This window comes from Balaenoptera ricei, chromosome X (genome assembly GCF_028023285.1).
Source record: "Balaenoptera ricei isolate mBalRic1 chromosome X, mBalRic1.hap2, whole genome shotgun sequence".
Lineage (NCBI taxonomy): Eukaryota > Metazoa > Chordata > Mammalia > Artiodactyla > Balaenopteridae > Balaenoptera > Balaenoptera ricei.
This window is the reverse complement of record NC_082660.1, coordinates 103,693,973-103,711,643: the sequence shown is the minus strand read 5'-3', so window position 1 is coordinate 103,711,643 and position 17,671 is coordinate 103,693,973. Positions and strand designations below refer to the sequence as shown.

The 17,671-nt window shown below is 34.4% G+C and overlaps 1 protein-coding gene and 1 pseudogene across 2 annotated transcripts in view; one reads left to right on the top strand and one right to left on the bottom strand.

The window, feature by feature from the left end:
• Positions 1-17,671, top strand: part of LRCH2 (leucine rich repeats and calponin homology domain containing 2) — a 95,320-nt gene that overhangs the window by 65,554 nt on the left and 12,095 nt on the right. The window contains exons 13-16 of one of the 2 annotated variants that reach the window (XM_059910030.1): positions 6,204-6,252; positions 6,331-6,447; positions 14,710-14,754; positions 17,376-17,426. In XM_059910030.1, the coding sequence (XP_059766013.1) occupies positions 6,204-6,252; positions 6,331-6,447; positions 14,710-14,754; positions 17,376-17,426 (262 nt within the window). The remainder of the gene's footprint in view (positions 1-6,203; positions 6,253-6,330; positions 6,448-14,709; positions 14,755-17,375; positions 17,427-17,671) is intronic. The other variant, XM_059910031.1, reaches the window with a different exon arrangement.
• On the bottom strand, positions 11,869-12,102 carry LOC132356871 (ATP synthase subunit f, mitochondrial-like; annotated as a pseudogene).

Here is a 17,671-nt window from a genome sequence, read left to right as displayed (position 1 = left end):
TTCTGTTTTTGTGCCAGTACCATACTGTCTTGATTACTGTAGCTTTGTAGTATAGTCTGAAGTCCGGGAGCCTGATTCCTGCAGCTCCGTTTTTCTTTCTCGATATTGCTTTGCCTGTTCGGGGTCTTTTGTGTTTCCATACAAATTGTGAAATTTTTTGTTCTAGTTTTGTGAAAAATGCCGTTGGTAGTTTGATAGGGATTGCATTGAATCTGTAGATTGATTTGGGTAGTATAGTCATTTTCACAATGTTGATTCTTCCAGTCCAAGAACATGGTATATCTCTCCACCTGTTTTTGTCATCTTTGATTTCTTTCTGTCTTATAGTTTTCTGCATACACGTCTTTTGTCTCCTTAGGTAGGTTTATTCCTAGGTATTGTATTCTTTTTGTTGCAGTGGTAAATGGGATTGTTTCCTTAATTTCTCTTTGTGTCCTTTGTTGTTAGTGTATAGGAATGCAAGAGATTTCTGTGTATTAATTTTGTATCCTGAAACTTTACCAAATTCATTGATTAACTCTAGTAGTTTTCTCGTGGCATCTTTAGGATTTTCTATGTATGGTATCATGTCATCTGCAGTGACAGTTTTACTTCTTCTTTTCCAATTTGGATTCCTTGTATTTCTTTTTCTCTGATTGCCGTGGCTAGGACTTCCAAAACTATGTTGAATAATAGTGGGAAGAGTGGACATCCTTGCCTTGTTCCTCATCTTAGAGGAAATGCTTTCAGTTTTTCACCATTGAGAATAATGTTTGCTGTGGGTTTGTCATATATGGCCTTTATTATGTTGAGGTAGGTTCCCTCTATGCCCACTTACTGGAGAGTTTTTATCATAAATGGGTGTTGAATTTTGTCAAAAGCTTTTTCTGCATCTATTGAGATGATCATGTGGTTTTATTCTTTTAATTTTTTAATATGGTGTATCACATTGATTGATTTTCATATACTGAAGAATCCTTGCGTCCCTGGAATAAATCCCACTTGATCACGGTGTATGATCCTTTTAATGTGTTGTTGGATTCTGTTTGCTAGTGTTTTGTGGAGGATTTTTGCGCCTGTGTTCATCAGTGATATTGGCCTGTAGTTTTCTTTTCTGTGTGATATATTTGTCTGGTTTTGGTATCAGGGTGATGGTAGCCTTGTAGAATGAGTTTGGGAGTGTTCCACTCTCTGCAATTTTTTGGAAGAGTTTGAGAAGGATAGGTGTTAACTCTTCTCTAGATGTTTGATAGAATTCACCTGTGAAACCATCTGGTCCTGGACTTTTGTTTGTTGGAAGATTTTTAACCACAGTTTCAATTTCATTAGTTGTGATTGGTCTGTTCATATTTTCTATTTATTCTTGGTTCAGTCTTGGAAGGTTGTACTTTTCTAAGAATTTGTCCATTTCTTCCAGGTTGTCCATTTTATTGGCATATAGTTGCTTGTAGTACTTTCTTACGATCATTTGTATTTCTGTGGTGTCAGTTGTAACTTCTCCGTTTTCATTTCCAATTTTACTGATTTGAGTCCTCTCCCTTTTTTTCTTGATGAATCTGGCTAAAGATTTATCAATTTTGTTTAAAGAAGAACCAGCTCAAAGAACCAGCTTTTAGTTTTATTGATCTTTCCTATTATTTTCTTCATTTCTGTTTCATTTTTTTCTGCTCTGATGTTTATGATTTCTCTCCTTCTACTAACTTTGGGTTTTGTTTGTTCTTTCTATAGTTGCTTTTGGTGTAAGGTTAGGTTGTTTATTTGAGATTTTTCTCGTTTCTTGAGGTAGGATTGTATTGCTCTAAACTACCCTCTTAGAACTGCTTTTGTTGCATTCCATAGGTTTTGGGTCATTTTTATTTCCTTTCAATTGGGTTTTATTAAATTCTTCTATATGAATATGTAGTCTAAGTCCACATATATGAATTCCAGAGAACTAGAAGACCTTGAAAGTTTCTATTTATTCTTTTTGGTGGTTTGAAAATTTGCATCAGACTCAACTCCTGAATCATTCCTCTGGGAGTAAAAAAGTCCAAGGCTAGGGCATAGGTACAGAAGAACACACAGAGAGAATTAACATTTGTTGAATGCTTGTTATATGTATACTGTTCTTAGTGCTTTAGATGTATAATGTAATTTAATCCTCATAATAACTCTATGAGTTATTGTTACTATTGTCATCCCCATTTTATAGGTGAGAAACTGAGGCTCAGAAATTACCTTAGCTTGTTCAAGGTCACACAGCTAGTAAATGGTACAGTGAGGATTTAAAACCAGGTTGTCTGGCTCCAGAACCCCAAGTCTTAATATATGGCAACAAGAACACTTTGCTTGCTCCAGATGCGTACATTTCACTGATATGTTTTCCTAACTACCTCACAGTCTAAACTGAACTTACTCTTCCCATATCTGTTTCTTCTCCTGTATAGTTTGTCTGAGTGAATGTGCCACTATTTATATAGTCAACTTTGGAATAATTGGAAATTCCTTTCTCTTATGCACCCTTCCCAATCCATTCAGTCACAGAAAACTATAGCGTCTTAACATTATTTGCGTCTATCCCAATCTCTCCATTCCTATTACAGTTGTGTTGGTTCAGGCCCCGTCTTTTCCACCTGGACCACTGCAACAGGCCCCAGACATATCTCCTTTCTTGAGTTTGGCCTACCTTTAAATCTGTTTTCCGTACTGGTGGTGTAAGAGTGATGGTACTAAAACACAAGCCTGACTATGTGACTCCCATTTATTATCTTCTAATAGTTCTTTCTAACTTTTAGGATAAAGCTTAAAATGTTTGGCTTAACCCACAAGATTGAAGTGAATTTCTGCCTAGCTTGAGAGCCTCATCCCATGTACTCTTCCACTGGCACCTTTTCTGGCTAGGAACAGTAGTACTCCTTTCTTTATTACAAAATGGTTTCACATCTCTGTGTTCTGTATCCTGGTATCTCTGCTGAGATTACCCTTTCTTCTTCCATTTTTCACTTAGGCTTTTAGAATTCAGTTCAGGCATAAGATAACTTTTCATACCCAAGTCTAGAAACATTCATCTGTGTCAAATTTCATTTAACTGGATTTAACCCACTCTCTCCCTTTTTGAATACTGATTCTTTATCTTACATATTTTGTTGTCCTTGAACTTTCTGTTATTACCTTCTTTCTCAGTTCCTTTCATTTCTGTCTTAAGCTTTCTCACCAGGTTTATAACATTCTCTTGAGAAAGCCCCAGCTACCCAAACTTCAAAACTGTGATATTCAATCCTGGCCTTTTTTTTTTTTTTTTTTTTTACAGAATTATTACTTCCACTTTTCTCATTTTCAGAACAATCACCAATTTCTTCTTTAAAAAAAATGAAAAATCTTTTAGTTTTTTACTGATTATAAGAGTAATGTAGCTTTATTGTTTAAAAAAATAGGAAAATTTTATCACAAAGAAAAAATAAATATCGTCTATTATCCTACTCCCCAGAGATGAGAAGTCTTAATATTTTGGTATTTTCCCCTTTAAACCTATTTTCTATATATGTGCATGAACATTTGCATGTACATGTGTGTATGTATGTACATACACATACACACTGCAGAGTTGTATTACCTGTTACCTACTCAGCACCTCCACTTGGATCTATAATAGGCATATGAAACTTAACTTTCCAAAATAACACTCTTAACCTTTCTCTTTGTACCTCTAAACTCGTTCTTCCTGCCTTTTTCCCCATTTCAGCAAATGTCAACTCCATCTTTCTAGTTGCTCAGCTCAAAAACCTCAGAGTCATCCTTAACTTGTAATTTTCTTTCACACCCCATAACTAATCCTTTAGCAAATCTTGTTGACTCTGCCTTCAAAATATGCCCAGAATCTGATCATATCTTACCACCTCCATGCCTACCACCCTAGCCCAAGCAGTCTCTTACTTCAGTTATAACAGCCTGGTAACAGTTCTCTTTTCTGCCCTTGCTTTCCTTTAGTCTGTTTTCAAAAAAAAAAAATATCAGATTGGTATTTTAAAAATGTAAGTCAGATCATGTCATTCTTCAGAATTCTCTAATGACCTCCCATTTCATTCAGAATAAAAACTAGAGTCCTTTAAGGACTTGTGAACCTCTACATTATTTGGCTCCCTACTGTATTCCTCTTGCCTCGCTCTTCCTGCTGGTTAGTTCTTCTCTAGTTATGCTGGCCTCCTTGCTGACTCCCAATACTCCAGGCGTTCCCCACCCCTTCAAAGCTTTTGCCTCTGCCTGGAATGATTTCCTCTCAGATAACCATATGGCTAATTCCCCTGTCTTCACATTTCTGCTCAGATTTCATTTCATCAGCAAGGGATTACCTGAATAACTTATATAAAAGAGCATGTCTCCTCCAGTCCTTTGTCCCTTTTCCCAGACCCTGCTTTATTTTTCTCCACAGAACTTAATTCCGTCTGACATTGTAAATATATACTTTTTTACCATCTGACATTCTCAATATATACTTCTTTATTTGTTCGTATCTTGTCTTTACCACCCCACCACCACCTGGGCGCACTACAGTGTTGGTTTTATCAGTTATTAAGAGAAGACTATTTGAAATCTCCAACACTAATTACGGATTTGTCTTTCTCTTTAAAGTTCTTTCATTTTTCCTTCATATATTCTGAAGCTGTTATTAGATGCGTAAATGTATAGGATTGTAATGTCCTTTTGGTGAATTTACACCTTTGTCATTATAAAATGACTTTTTAAATATTCTTGGTTATATTCTTTGCTCTGAAGTATACTTTTCTGATATTATATAGTCACCTCAGCTTTCTTTTGATTAGTGTTAACATGATATATCTTTCTTCTTCCTTTTATTTTTAACCTATTTGTGTCTTTATGGAGAACGTGGGTTTCTTGTTGTTAGCATATGGTAGTATCTTCCTTTTCTATCAAATCTGACAATCTGACTTTTAATTGTGGTGTTAAGATTGTTAATATTTAATTGTAACTATTGATATTCATGGATTTAAATCTACTGTATTATTGTGTGTTTAATTTTTATCTTACCCATTCTTTGTAGCCATCTTTCCTCTTTTTCTCCTGTCTTTAGAATTATATTTTAAAATTCCTATTTATCTCCCTTGCGGGCTTATTTAGCTACAACTTGTTGTTATGTTAGTGATTGTTTTAGGGTTTAAAGTATAATATTTAACTTATCACAGTCTACCTTCAAGTGCTATTATGTCATTTTATATATCCTATAAGAACCTTACAAGAGTATACTTCTGTTTCTTCCCTCCTGGCCTTTGTGGTATTGTTGCCATACATTTTACTTCTGTGTTACATATTACATTGTTATTATTCTGGCTCTAAATAGTCAATTGTTCTTTAAAGAGATTTAAATAATCCGAATAATGTCTTTTATCTTTACCCCTTTAGTTACCATCTCCAGTGCCCTTTGTTCCTTTGTATAGCTCTGTATTTCCATGTATGTCTTTTTCCTTCTACCTGAAAGAGATATTTTAACATTACTTTTACTGCTGGTCTGATGTTGAATCCTTTCAGTTTCTGTAATGTTTAAAAAAGTCTTGGGGGTTCCCTGGCGATCCAGCGGTTAGGACTTGGCGCTTTCACTGCTGTGGCCCTGGGTTCAATCCCTGGTCAGAGAACTCAGATCCCACAAGGTGTGCAGCACAGCCAAAATAAAAAAAAGTCTTTATTTCACCTTCATTTTTGAAAGATATCTTTGCTAGTATAAAATTCTAGGTTGATATTTTTGTTTTCTTTTGGTACCTTAAAGAGGTTTTTCTACTGTCTTCTGGATTGCGTTGTTTCCTGTGAGAACTCTGTTGTCAGTATTCGTTTCACTGGACCTATTGTGTCTTTTTTATCTGGCTGCTTTTTACATTTTCTCTTTATCATTTGCTTTTAATTTGATTATGATGTATATTGTTGTAGTTTTCTTCATATTTCTTTTGCTTGGAGTTCATTGAGCTTCTCAAGTTTGTGGGTTTATTGTTTTCATGAAATTTGAAAATTTGTGGTCTTTATTTATCTTTAAATATCTTCTCTGTCACCTGAGTTATATTCTTCTGGAACCCCAATTATATGTATATTAGGCCACTTGAAGTTTCATACAGATCATCTAAAGAAATTATTATTATTTTTTTTAGTTTTTGGTAATGATTTTAATATAATAAATATCCTATCTGTTTTTTGACTGTATGTCTTAAGATATACATATTAAGGCATCTTTAATCTTTTAGTGTCTCAGCAGATGAAGTTAATTCACCATTATCACCCCTCACATGGCAGGTAAGAAGAAATTAAATTACTGTTATATCTAATATTTTGTTCTCATTTATTTAGTTAAAAGAAACTATTTTATTACAGCCCTTAGAAAATCAAAAGGATCAAATAGATGAACAACAGTGGCCAGAATCTCAGCCTATAATCTGGCAGAGTGAAGAAAGGAGGCGGAGCAAACAGATTAGAAAAGAATATTTCAAGGTACTTTATTAAGTTTTAAAATTTACTGTGTAATTATTAGTTTTGATTTTATCCATTTTGTTTTACATTAATATGACAGAATATAACTCTCTAGTTAGATATAGTAGATGTGTTATTTTATCTTGATTTCTTACATGTATGTGGTATACATATATGAGCCAGTTATTTCCATAAAATTTCAGTAATTCAAAATAATTAAGAGTAGATCAGTGTGAATTGTGATTTGCCAGATACTTTACAAGAAACATGAATGTTTGCTACACTGCTAGTTGTAGCAATATGTAACAGTATTTTAAAAGAATTGCCCAAAAAAGGTCTTTCACTGGATCTGTTTCAGTAAAGAGTTGACACATTTTTACAATTAGCATTTAACTGTTTCTATGTAAATAAATGCTATTTACATGATTCTAAAAATGCCTGAAAGCATTTCCCCACATTTTCTTTTCTTATTACCTTAATATATTTCTTAGGATGGCATTTTATCTTAGCTAAATTAAAAGCTCAGACCATCTGAATTATCTCAAATTTCTAGTTAGAAGGGTTTCAATGAAATTTCATTGTGTACACCTTTGTAAATATTGTAACATTGTCTAATTTGTGATTAAGGTCTGCTGTATTTGTAGTGGCCAGTCATTAGAACTGGAGTAATCTTCAATACTAGTTAGAATTTGTTATTGGAATTTCTGACTCACATGAACAGTGCAACCAAGCTCCTGCTCTATGCATAGCAAATTTTATTGTTTTTGTGGACCTTTTCTATTTCCCAAAACCTAATTTTTATCTAATAATAAATACATAGTTCTAGGTTAAATTATAGGTAATTTGAAGTTTATATCACTAATAAATAGGATTATATTTCATGCTTTTCTCAGTTTGGTAAAAGCGGGTCTCTATGCACATTGATTAGTTTCCTTATTATGGGATTGTAACATACATTTGGAAGTAGTATCATATGACCAAAACAAAAATGTTATATGTCTTAGTCTGTGATAAGTTTACTCTTTCAACAAATAATTACTGAATCCTTTTAATGAGCCTTATGTTACCTGGTCAATATGAGAGGTAATGAAAAAATAAAAGACATAGGGAAAAAAGGAAAGATTCTTAGCAGAACCCTGGTCAGTACCCTTTACAAATCTTCAGTTATATTTGCATTCTGGCATTTATTAATTTGTAAGTCCCCTCTTTTAGTTTATGGCACTTGAACAAACTCACTAAAGAAAATTTGTTAACAGATAAAACTTGATGAATAACTGATGATGTGGTAGAAATTTTAGTATTTCTAACTAATAAAAGAGATTTGATATTTATTTGATCTATTAGTTTAGTAAAAGCATACAAATTCTGACTGTTTTTCAAAATACTTACATGGCACTACTAAGTAGAAGTAAGTGCATTTATTGTCATTCCTATTTTATAGATGGGGAAATTAAGGCACAGAGAGGCTAAGTAAAATGCTTCAAGCCACTTAGCTAATAAACAGCTGAGTCAAGACTTGAACCGAGAACCTATGCTATGCTGCCTGTTGATCTGCTGTGGATAGCCTAATATCAAATGAACACACTTTCAGATAAATAACAGTTTTATTGTCTTTTAAATATTTTATTGTAACTCAACTTCTCAGTAAAGTCTTAATGGAAGCCTCAGTGAACCTTTAAAAAATAGTTATTTGATTTAATAGTATCATTTGTTGATAAATATTTTATTTTTTATGGCTTAAGTATACCTTCCATAATATTGCTATTTTATAAGTTGCTAAGAGATCAAAGGAGATAATATTTGAAGAGTCCATAATCATCATTCAACAAATATTAATTTCTACTATAGTTAGTAAAGTAGGTGCAAAGATAAGCTTCAGTAACTGGGAAATGTTTTAAGGAGACATGTAGTTCTCCTCAATAGTCAGAAGATGTCAGTGTTAGGACACTGTAAAAAAATAAAGTCAACAATTTTTTCCAAAGGTGTTAAAAAAAAGTTATAAAACTGAGATACTTCTCTCTAAGTGAAGTCAAAACGGTTATTCAGATTTGCCAGTATTTTCATGATTAAAATATTATCTATGAAGTGTCTTTCTTTCAAAAAGAAAATTTCTCTTAATCACTTTTCTCAAGAATAAAAAGGCTTATTCATAAGATAATAGTATTGAACTTAATTTGGATTTATAGTTAAAGTATACTACTCTAGAGATATATATCAAATTATCACTAAGCTCACTCAGTGATGGCTCCTTTAGCTTTGCTTTGTTATGAAACATACAGACCTTTTGTGTAACTTTATCCTAACATATATTAATGACTGAACCACAGGATTTCTTTGTTTGTGTCCCATGGTAAATTATTCACGATGCTGTTATTTAGAAGATTTATTGAAAGTGTGTGTGTGTGTGTGTGTGAAATCTAGCTCTCCAGTTTCATAGTTGCTAGGACTGATTTTGGGAGGTATGTTTTTCAGGTAAGCCCCTGAAACTAAATTTTAAAAAGTTTCAACATAATTGGCCAGAGTATGTGAGTAAGAAGATAATTTAGGTCAGATTATAAGTAAATCATTGTAGGAGAGTTATATTAACTCTTTTAGACTCCCGGCTGCTCTTGTGTAGATTACTATTCTAGTAAATAAAATTTAATGTCATTGTTGCTGAAGTAAAATCACTGCATTTCTCAAAGTAAAGGTATTCCAGAAAATACATTACTTTATTAAAAATCTTTTACAGAAATTTATTAATATCATTTGAATAAGATATACAACAAAGTATGAAAATCTAACCTTTTTTCGATAATGTTCAATGTAAATTAGTAGCTTTAATTTCTTGTAAGAATGACAACACAAATTTCTAAATGCATTTGATGATTCATTTCTAAATAAAAAAGTTAAAAAACATCAGAATAACTATACCAGATTAGTTTTAAGGATTGTTTGATTTATTTAAATGCCATATATATTTGTCATCAAATGTATCTCACTACTTTTGTGATAAAACATTATAATGACTCTTAAAATACATATCTGATTTCATAAATATAGTACAATATTTTAATTTAATGGCTAACCCCAAGGAAAATATTTTTGTATACTTTCTCTGACCATGGTTAATTTTATACTGGAATAGGGAAGCCAACTGGGCTTGTGAAATAACCTGATTTGTTCTGAGTCAGAGTTTGTGCACAAGTACTGTCCCTTCTGTGAAATTAATATAAGCTTCAGAGATGAACTGATCTTTGTGTTTCTGAACAGACCTTTAATGTAGTATTTGAATTTAGATATAATAAAACTTCAGTTATTCAGACTAACGTTAACTGAGGACAGCTGAGTTGAGTTAGTAAGAAGTTGGACTTATAGAATATTTAAAAATCTATGTATATATTCAGATTTGGATTTTAGGACCTTTAAATATGTGCAGTAATGCAAAACTAAGTATCTTCCTAAGTTTTCATGTATAATGGATATTTTAAATTAGAATAGCAGTTGAGTAACAATAATACAAGTCTCATTATCTAAGTTCTCGACTGCATCATCCTCTGTTTCTTTCCTTTATCAATTATCTGTTCACTCTTCTATGTCCTTTCTCTTTACCTTCCATCTTATAAATGTGCTCAGACCTCTACCATTATCCCTGATTCCCCTTTCAGCTGTTGCCTTATCTCTTTGTTTTCTTCTAGGGCCAAACTTGCCATTTCTAGATCTGCAGTTTCTGATCACTCCTTAACCCACTGCAGTCTGTCTTTTACCTCCATTTCTCCATTGAAATAGCCCCTCACTAGAGCCTAACATGTACCTACTAACAGCAAAATCTAGTGTAGCATTTGACAGTGATGACCACATCTTTCTTCTCAAAACTCCTTGCTTGGTTTCTGCCTCATTTTCCTTCCCTGATTCTTCTTTTTTCTTTTTGATGCTCCTGGCTAACTTTTCTTCTGATTTTTCTTCTGCTTGTTTTTAGGGGTCTCATCTTTTGTTACTCTCTATGAAGCTTTTATGATTCCAGATGTCTCATATTCTCCTGGGTCTAAAGTTACATCTCATAACTTTTTTTTCCTGTTCTCTGTACCTGTGTTTCTAATTGTCTGGACGCCATGTATTTCAAATCAATATGTCTCCCCCTCCTGCCCCGCCACCATGGAACTTGCTCCTCCTCTCTGTTCTTTATTTTAGTTAGTAGTGGTATTACCCACCCAGTTCTCTAAGCTCTATACCTCATTCCTCCTTGATCTTGCTCTTTCTTTCTTCTTAACTTTCTTCTTCTTAACTCTTAATTGGTCACCAGGATGCTAATTATGCATCTTTCTCCAATTCATTACCTCTTCTCCATATCTACTGCCCTTGCTTTTGTTGGAACCCTCATTCTTTCTGGTCTAGGCAATTGTAATAACTTCTTAATGGTCCCCCTTTCTCTAGTTTCACAGTCCTTAGAGAAATCCCTGGCCTAAAATTCTTTATTGGCTCCCCATTATCAATTACATAAAATTTGGACTTTTAAAAAACTTCACGGCCATCCTTACCTACTTCTCTAAGTTTTATTACCTGCCACAGTTCACTCGTTACTAGCTACTCTTTTTTACATAGGCTGAGCTTTTTTATTCCTTTGTGCTTTCCTTCTTCTGAGCATGCCCATTCTTTTATTCCTGAAAAATCCCTACTAATCATTTAGGATTTAGGGATGAGAGTATAGCATAGTGGTTAAGAGCTTTGACCTCAGAAATCAAACCACTTTGGTTCCAGTCCTTTCTTAGATATCTACTAACTGAGTGACTTTGGCAAATTATCTAATCTTGCTGAGCTTATTATTATTATTTTTTTTATCTTCAGATGACTCTAATAGTATCTTCCTTCATAGGATTATTGTAACTACTGAATTATTTAATAATACAAAGTGCTTAGAACAGCACTTGCCACAGAGTATACACTAATAAATATTAGCTTGTTATTCACTAAAATGTCACTTTTGTTTTGTTTTTTGTTTTTCTACCAGTCATCTTTTTTTAAAATAAATTTATTTTATTTATTTATTTTTGGCTGTGTTGGGTCTTCGTTGCTGTGCACGGGCCTTCTCTAGTTGCGGCGAGTGGGGGCTACTCACTGACGTGGATTCTCATTGCGGAGCATGGGCTATTGGTGCCTGGGCTTCAGTAGTTGTGGCACATGGGCTCAGTAGTTGTGGCTCACGGACTCTAGAGTGCAGGCTCAGTAGTTGTGGCGCACGGGCTTAGTTGCTCCATGGCATGTGGGATCTTCCCAGACCAGGGCTCGATCCCGTGTCCCCTGCACTGGCAGGCGAATTCTTAACCACTGCACCACCAGGGAAGTCCCTACCAGTCATCTTTTTTCAGATGTTAATTCTCAATTAGGATATGAAAGGATTCAGCAAAGATCAGGGCTGCTGGGCAAAGAAGGTCATGGTCAGGAATGCAGACTGCGTCCTCCTTTTCAGTGGTACTTGCATAACTGCTCATGTTTGAGTTCCTTGTAAGAAAGGCAGTAGTTGAAAAGCACATAAGCATGGAAACTCCAGTGACATACTTGTAATACTGGTAGTAACCTCTTTGAAACTCTCCAGCAGTGCCTTTAGGGGTGAAATCCTGCATCAGTATCAAGCTTGGGCAGCTCCCCTGTTTTGACATCCATGAGTTTCTTCTCCTTCACTAGTATGACTGATGCCATCTTGGGGTCCTGGTGTCCAACTGTCTAAATGTCACTCTTTTGTTGAAGTAGAACAAGAACAAGTGCCGTCAGTGACATCATGCCTAAGGATGGCAAATAGGTTTATTCACACATGCCAACTCTATTCAGTGGCTATCTGGAGCATTGGATTGAAAGTATATTGAAGCTATGTCTGGAATCAGCTGGAAAGAGCACCTTGGTAGATTAGTGATAGTTGTCATAAGTCATAGGAGAGACAGTGGATGAATTTAGGTCTTGTATTTGTCATCCCTAATGCTGCTCATCCTCCAGTTTGTGGTTGAGCTATCAGGTAGGTTATCTATTTTTCCAAGAGTTATGGAAGATAATGCTGCATAAGTAAAGGGGGCCATTAACTAGAACCTTGAATGCCAGGCAGAGAAATTTGGGCATAATCTGAAAATTAGGTTTTTTCAACAGAAGAGTCATGAGTTGCGTGTAGTATTTTGAAAAGGTCAATCTGCCACTGATTTGCAGGATAATTACTGGCGAGGAGGAATCAGAAGAACTTTAGTGGTTGTCATAACTGTATTTCCTTGATTCCTGCTCCTAAAAACAAGCACTGTTTTAAATTCTAGCATTTGTGATATTAAGCATATTACCTCTGTGCCTTAGTATAAAACGGAGATAATATTGGGTTGGCCAAAAAGTGCCTTCGGTTTTTAATTAAAAATAAAAGACACATTTTTCATTTTCACCAAGAACTTTATTGAACAACATATTCACTCTTTTGTTCCACTACTTTTTGCCATTTTTCAGGCAACTTCATAATTCCATCTTCCCAAAACTTTTTATCTTTTTGAACAAAGAACTGTTCCAGGTGCCTTTTACAGTCTTCCAGGGAATTGAAATTTTTTCCATTAAGAGAATTTTATAAAGACCTAAATAAATGGAAACCCCAAGGTGCAATGTCTGAATATGGCAGACCAATCAGAACTTCCCAGCCAAGCTGTAACAGTTTTCACCTGGTCATCAAAGAAACATGCGGTCTTGCCTTATCCTGATGGAAAATTATGTGTTTTCTGTTGACTAATTCTGGACGCTTTTCGTTGAGTGCTGCTTTCAGTTGGTCTAATTGGGAGCAGTACTTGTTGGAATTAATCGTTTGGTTTTCCAGAAGGAGCTCATAATAGAGGACTCCCTTCCAATCCCACCATATACACAACATCACCTTCTTTGGTTGAAGACCAGCCTTTGGCATGGTTGGTGGTGTTTCATTTCGCTTGCCCCACGATCTCTTCCATTCCACATTATTGTACAGTATCCACTTTTTATCTCCTATCACAATTTGTTTTAAAAACGGAACGTTTTCGTTACGTTTAAGTAGAGATTCGCATGCAGAAATACGGTCAAGAAGGTTTTTTTCACTTAACTTACGTGGAACCCAAACATCAAAGCGATTAACATAACCAAGTTGGTGCAAATGATTTTCAACACTTGATTTGGATATTTTGAGTATGTCAGCTATCTCCTGCATGGGATAACGTTGAGTGTTCTCAATTAATGTCTCAATTTGATCACTGTCAACTCCAATTGGTCTACCCGACCATGGAGCATCGTCCAGCGAGAAATCTCCAGCACAAAACTTCGCAAACCACTGTTGACACATTCGATCAGTCACAGCACCTTGTCCATACACTGCACAAACCTTTTTTTGCATTTTGGTTGCGTTTTTACCTTTCTTGAAATAAGAAAGCATAATATGCTGAAAATGTTGCTTTTTTGTTCCATCTTTAATATTAAAATGGCTATACAAAAATTTACCAATTTTGATAAGTCTTTTTTAAAATGCAAGCTGATATGACAGCTGTCACATACAATCTAACAAAATTGTTTTGAATGAAGTTAAAGACAACTAAGTGCTGCTAGAGCCATCTTACGGAAAAAACTGAATGAACCTTTTGGCCAACCCAATACTATTTACCTCAGGGTTGTTAAGAATATTAAATGGGTTCATACATGTAACACACTTCAATCAGTGCCTGGTGTATAGTAACCACTAGTATAAGTGTTATTATCACTGTTACTGTTATTGTATAGTCAATATATACATTTAATGTAGTATTTTTTTAACCTAAAATCAGTAGGTTTCTTAAAAATGGATGACATTTTTGAATGGTGAGATTACAGGCTAGGCGTGAGATAGTGGGGCCTAGAATAGAATAATATTTGAGAGAATTCAGAAGAAGTAAGTCTGAGAGAGATTACAGAAAGAATTGACTTCTTGATGTTTTGTAAATAGTGGATTAAGAAAAAGGAGGATTTAAGACAACACTCAGATAGCAAACCTGAATGAATGGGAAATGGATTGGTTTAGGAAGGAAATGTTACTTGATGTATGTACTTAGAACAATGCCTTGCACATAGAAAGTACTGTTTTGTGTTAGCTATTAGTAAGTAGTAGGACTGTTTAAACTGGTTATGTAATTAAACAGTTTATTTATCTTTACATATAATGTACATTTTATATATAATTTAGATAATTTAATAAAAGTACCAAAATGTGAATAAACCTCATATATAATTTACTAGTTAGAGAATTTATTTGTTCAAGGAAAAGTAAAATAATGTGATTTAAATATTTTTCAGTATAAATCATCAAGGAAGAGTTCAAGTGGCAATGAAAACGATGAGGTGAGAAAAGAGGGTAATATTAGCAACTGTTTAAAATATTTACTTTTCAAATGTAGTTGGCTCAATCAGAGTAAAATGTAATTCATCTTTCAGTTTGTTATTGATTTAACGCACAAGTTTTCTCCAATAATAAAAACTGAGCATCGTTAGACAATTATTAATTTAATCATGTGATTTCCATCTGTCCTTTGTAGTTTAGCTTTAGAATTTTATTAACGTTCATCTTGAAACTAATTAATTTAAAATTTTTACATTTTCCTATATTTCATCTTTTGAAATCAACCTGGTGGTCAATTGAGATTTTTCCTTTGGAATTTATTAATCTCTTTTCACAGCTCTGTATACTATTTCAACACTTAAAATTAGATTTCTACAGTTTGTGCATTACTATAAATTTTTCTACCTCATCATTTTAAGCTGTACAGCAGCCTGGCATTTTTGAAATGATACAGTCTCATCACCATGAATACTTAAGCTTTGTGTATTTTTGTTTGGAAGGATTGATAATTCATTTGATGTTGGATACTTGGCAGGGCTTCTGAAAACTCCTTTAATTTTAGGAAATGGAATCACCAAAGAAACGTTTGTTGTACTCTGAGCTAGAAGTTCAGCTTGGCTATTCTCCCTGTCCCTTTATATATATTATATCCACTTTGGTCCTGCCTGCTTCAATATCTAATCAGTTACCAAAACCTTTTTTTTTTTTTTTTTGATACAGAAATATTTTGAATACATTCCCCACCTGCATTTCTGCTATTTCTGCTCTGGCACAGGCCCTCCTCATTTCTTGCCTATATTACTGCAATAGCATCCTTGATCTTCTCCCTTTCTCCAGTCCATTCACCTCTCTGCTGCCAATGATTGTTTCAAAGAACACAAATATGATCAGGCCATTCCCTTGCTTAGAAACCTTCACTGTCTCCTCATCACTTAGAAGGTAAATTCAAGGTCCTTCTTCATAAGCTCCTGCTTACCACATCAGCCTCAACTCACGATTTGCCTTCCTTTCACCATACTGTCCAAAAATGTGGAATTACAAGGTTTTCTGCACTCATCCTTACATTTATTGCTTCTTTTTTTTTAAGATCTTTATTGGAGTATAATTGCTTTACAATGTTGTGTTAATTTCTGCTGTACAACAAAGTGAATCAGCTATATGTATACATCTATCCCCATATCCCCTCCCTCTGGAGCCTCCCTCCCACCCTCCCTATCCCACCCCTCTAGGTCGTCACAAAGCACTGAGCTGATCTCCCTGTGCTATGCAGCAGCTTCTCACTAGCCATCCGTTTTACATTTGGTAGTGTATATATGTCCATGCTACTCTCTCACTTCGTCCCAGCCTCCCCTTCCCTCTCCCCGTGTCCTCAAGTCCATTCTTGACGTCTGTGTCTTTATTCCTGTCTTGCCTCTAGGTTCTTCAGAAACATTTTTTTTAAAATTCCATATATATGTGTTAGCATACGGTATTTGTTTTTCTCTTTCTGACTCACTTCACTCTGTATGACAGACTCTAGGTCCATCCACCTTACTACAAATAACTCAATTTCATTTCTTTTTATGGCTGAGTAATATTCCATTGTATATATGTGCCACATCTTCTTTATCCATTCATCTGTCGATGGACATTTAGGTTGCTTCCATGTCCTGGCTGTTATTGCTTCTGTGCCTTTGTCCTTGTTGTTCTCTCATCTTGGAATATTGTTAAACATCTACTCAGTTTTTTAGTTTCTCAGGAAACTTGATTTTATCCACCACCCCCACCGTTTCCCCAGGTGCCTCTTATCTGTGCCTCGTAATATATCATGCATAGCTCTATCCTTATACTGAGAAAGTTGTACTACCCATGTAAATGAATCTATTTTCCCCCTAGACTGAGAGATCCTTGAGTGGATGATATTTTACTAAATTCCAGTGTTCCCAGTGTCTAGCACCAGTGCCTGATATATAGTAGATAGTAATCATTTGTTAATGATGAATACATGTCCTCTGTGGTATGCATATTCAAGATTAAATGTTAAGAATTTTGTATTTGTTTAGTAGTGGTCATTGAAAAAACATGGACCATTTAGTAGTATTTTATGCAATTCAATTAATTCTTTGTCATTATTTCTAAGCCTGTGTTAGATACACATAATTTTCCAGGTAATTGTTATTATTTGGCGTGATGGAATTTTTGCATGCTTCCATGTACCTGTCTCAGATTGTAACATATTGTTGCCATTTCCCATCAGGAATTAATCTTAACACATGGCTATTTTCTAAGAAATATAGAAAGGTTTTTCATTTGTGATATTTAAAGGAAATACATTTAAGAAAATATTTGATGTAAGTAGATACTACTTCTAAAACTTTAAAGTGCTTATGAATCACCTGGGGATGTTACTGAAATACAGATTCTGATTCAGTAGGTCTTGGGTGGGGCCTGAGATTCTGCATTTCTAACAGGCTCCCAGAGGATGCTACTGGTCCACAGACCACACTTTGGCAAGGTGGTAGATGGCATTTTCCAGATTCTTCCTTTAGTAGTTAATCAAAAAATTTTCAGTTTTCCTTTTATATGTCTAAATCATCATTCATATTTTAATTTCATCTTTCATCTTCTTGTTTTTATATTTTAGCAAGACAGTGATAATGCTAATATGTCACCACAATCTCCAGTATCATCTGAGGTACAAGTTCTGTTTTTAAATGTGTTTACATAGATTTCTTTGTCTCTTCTCTCTAACCTCATCTTTCTTTTTTTTAAATGTAATTTATTCACCCATATTTAAAAATCCATAGTAGGTTAATTTATACAAACCTAGCCTATAAAAAATTCTAAGAACACCATATTTTTGAACAAATATTCATAATCAATATCACTTAAATTAGTTATTGAAAAATGCCTATAGATCACAGAAAATAATTCACTTTA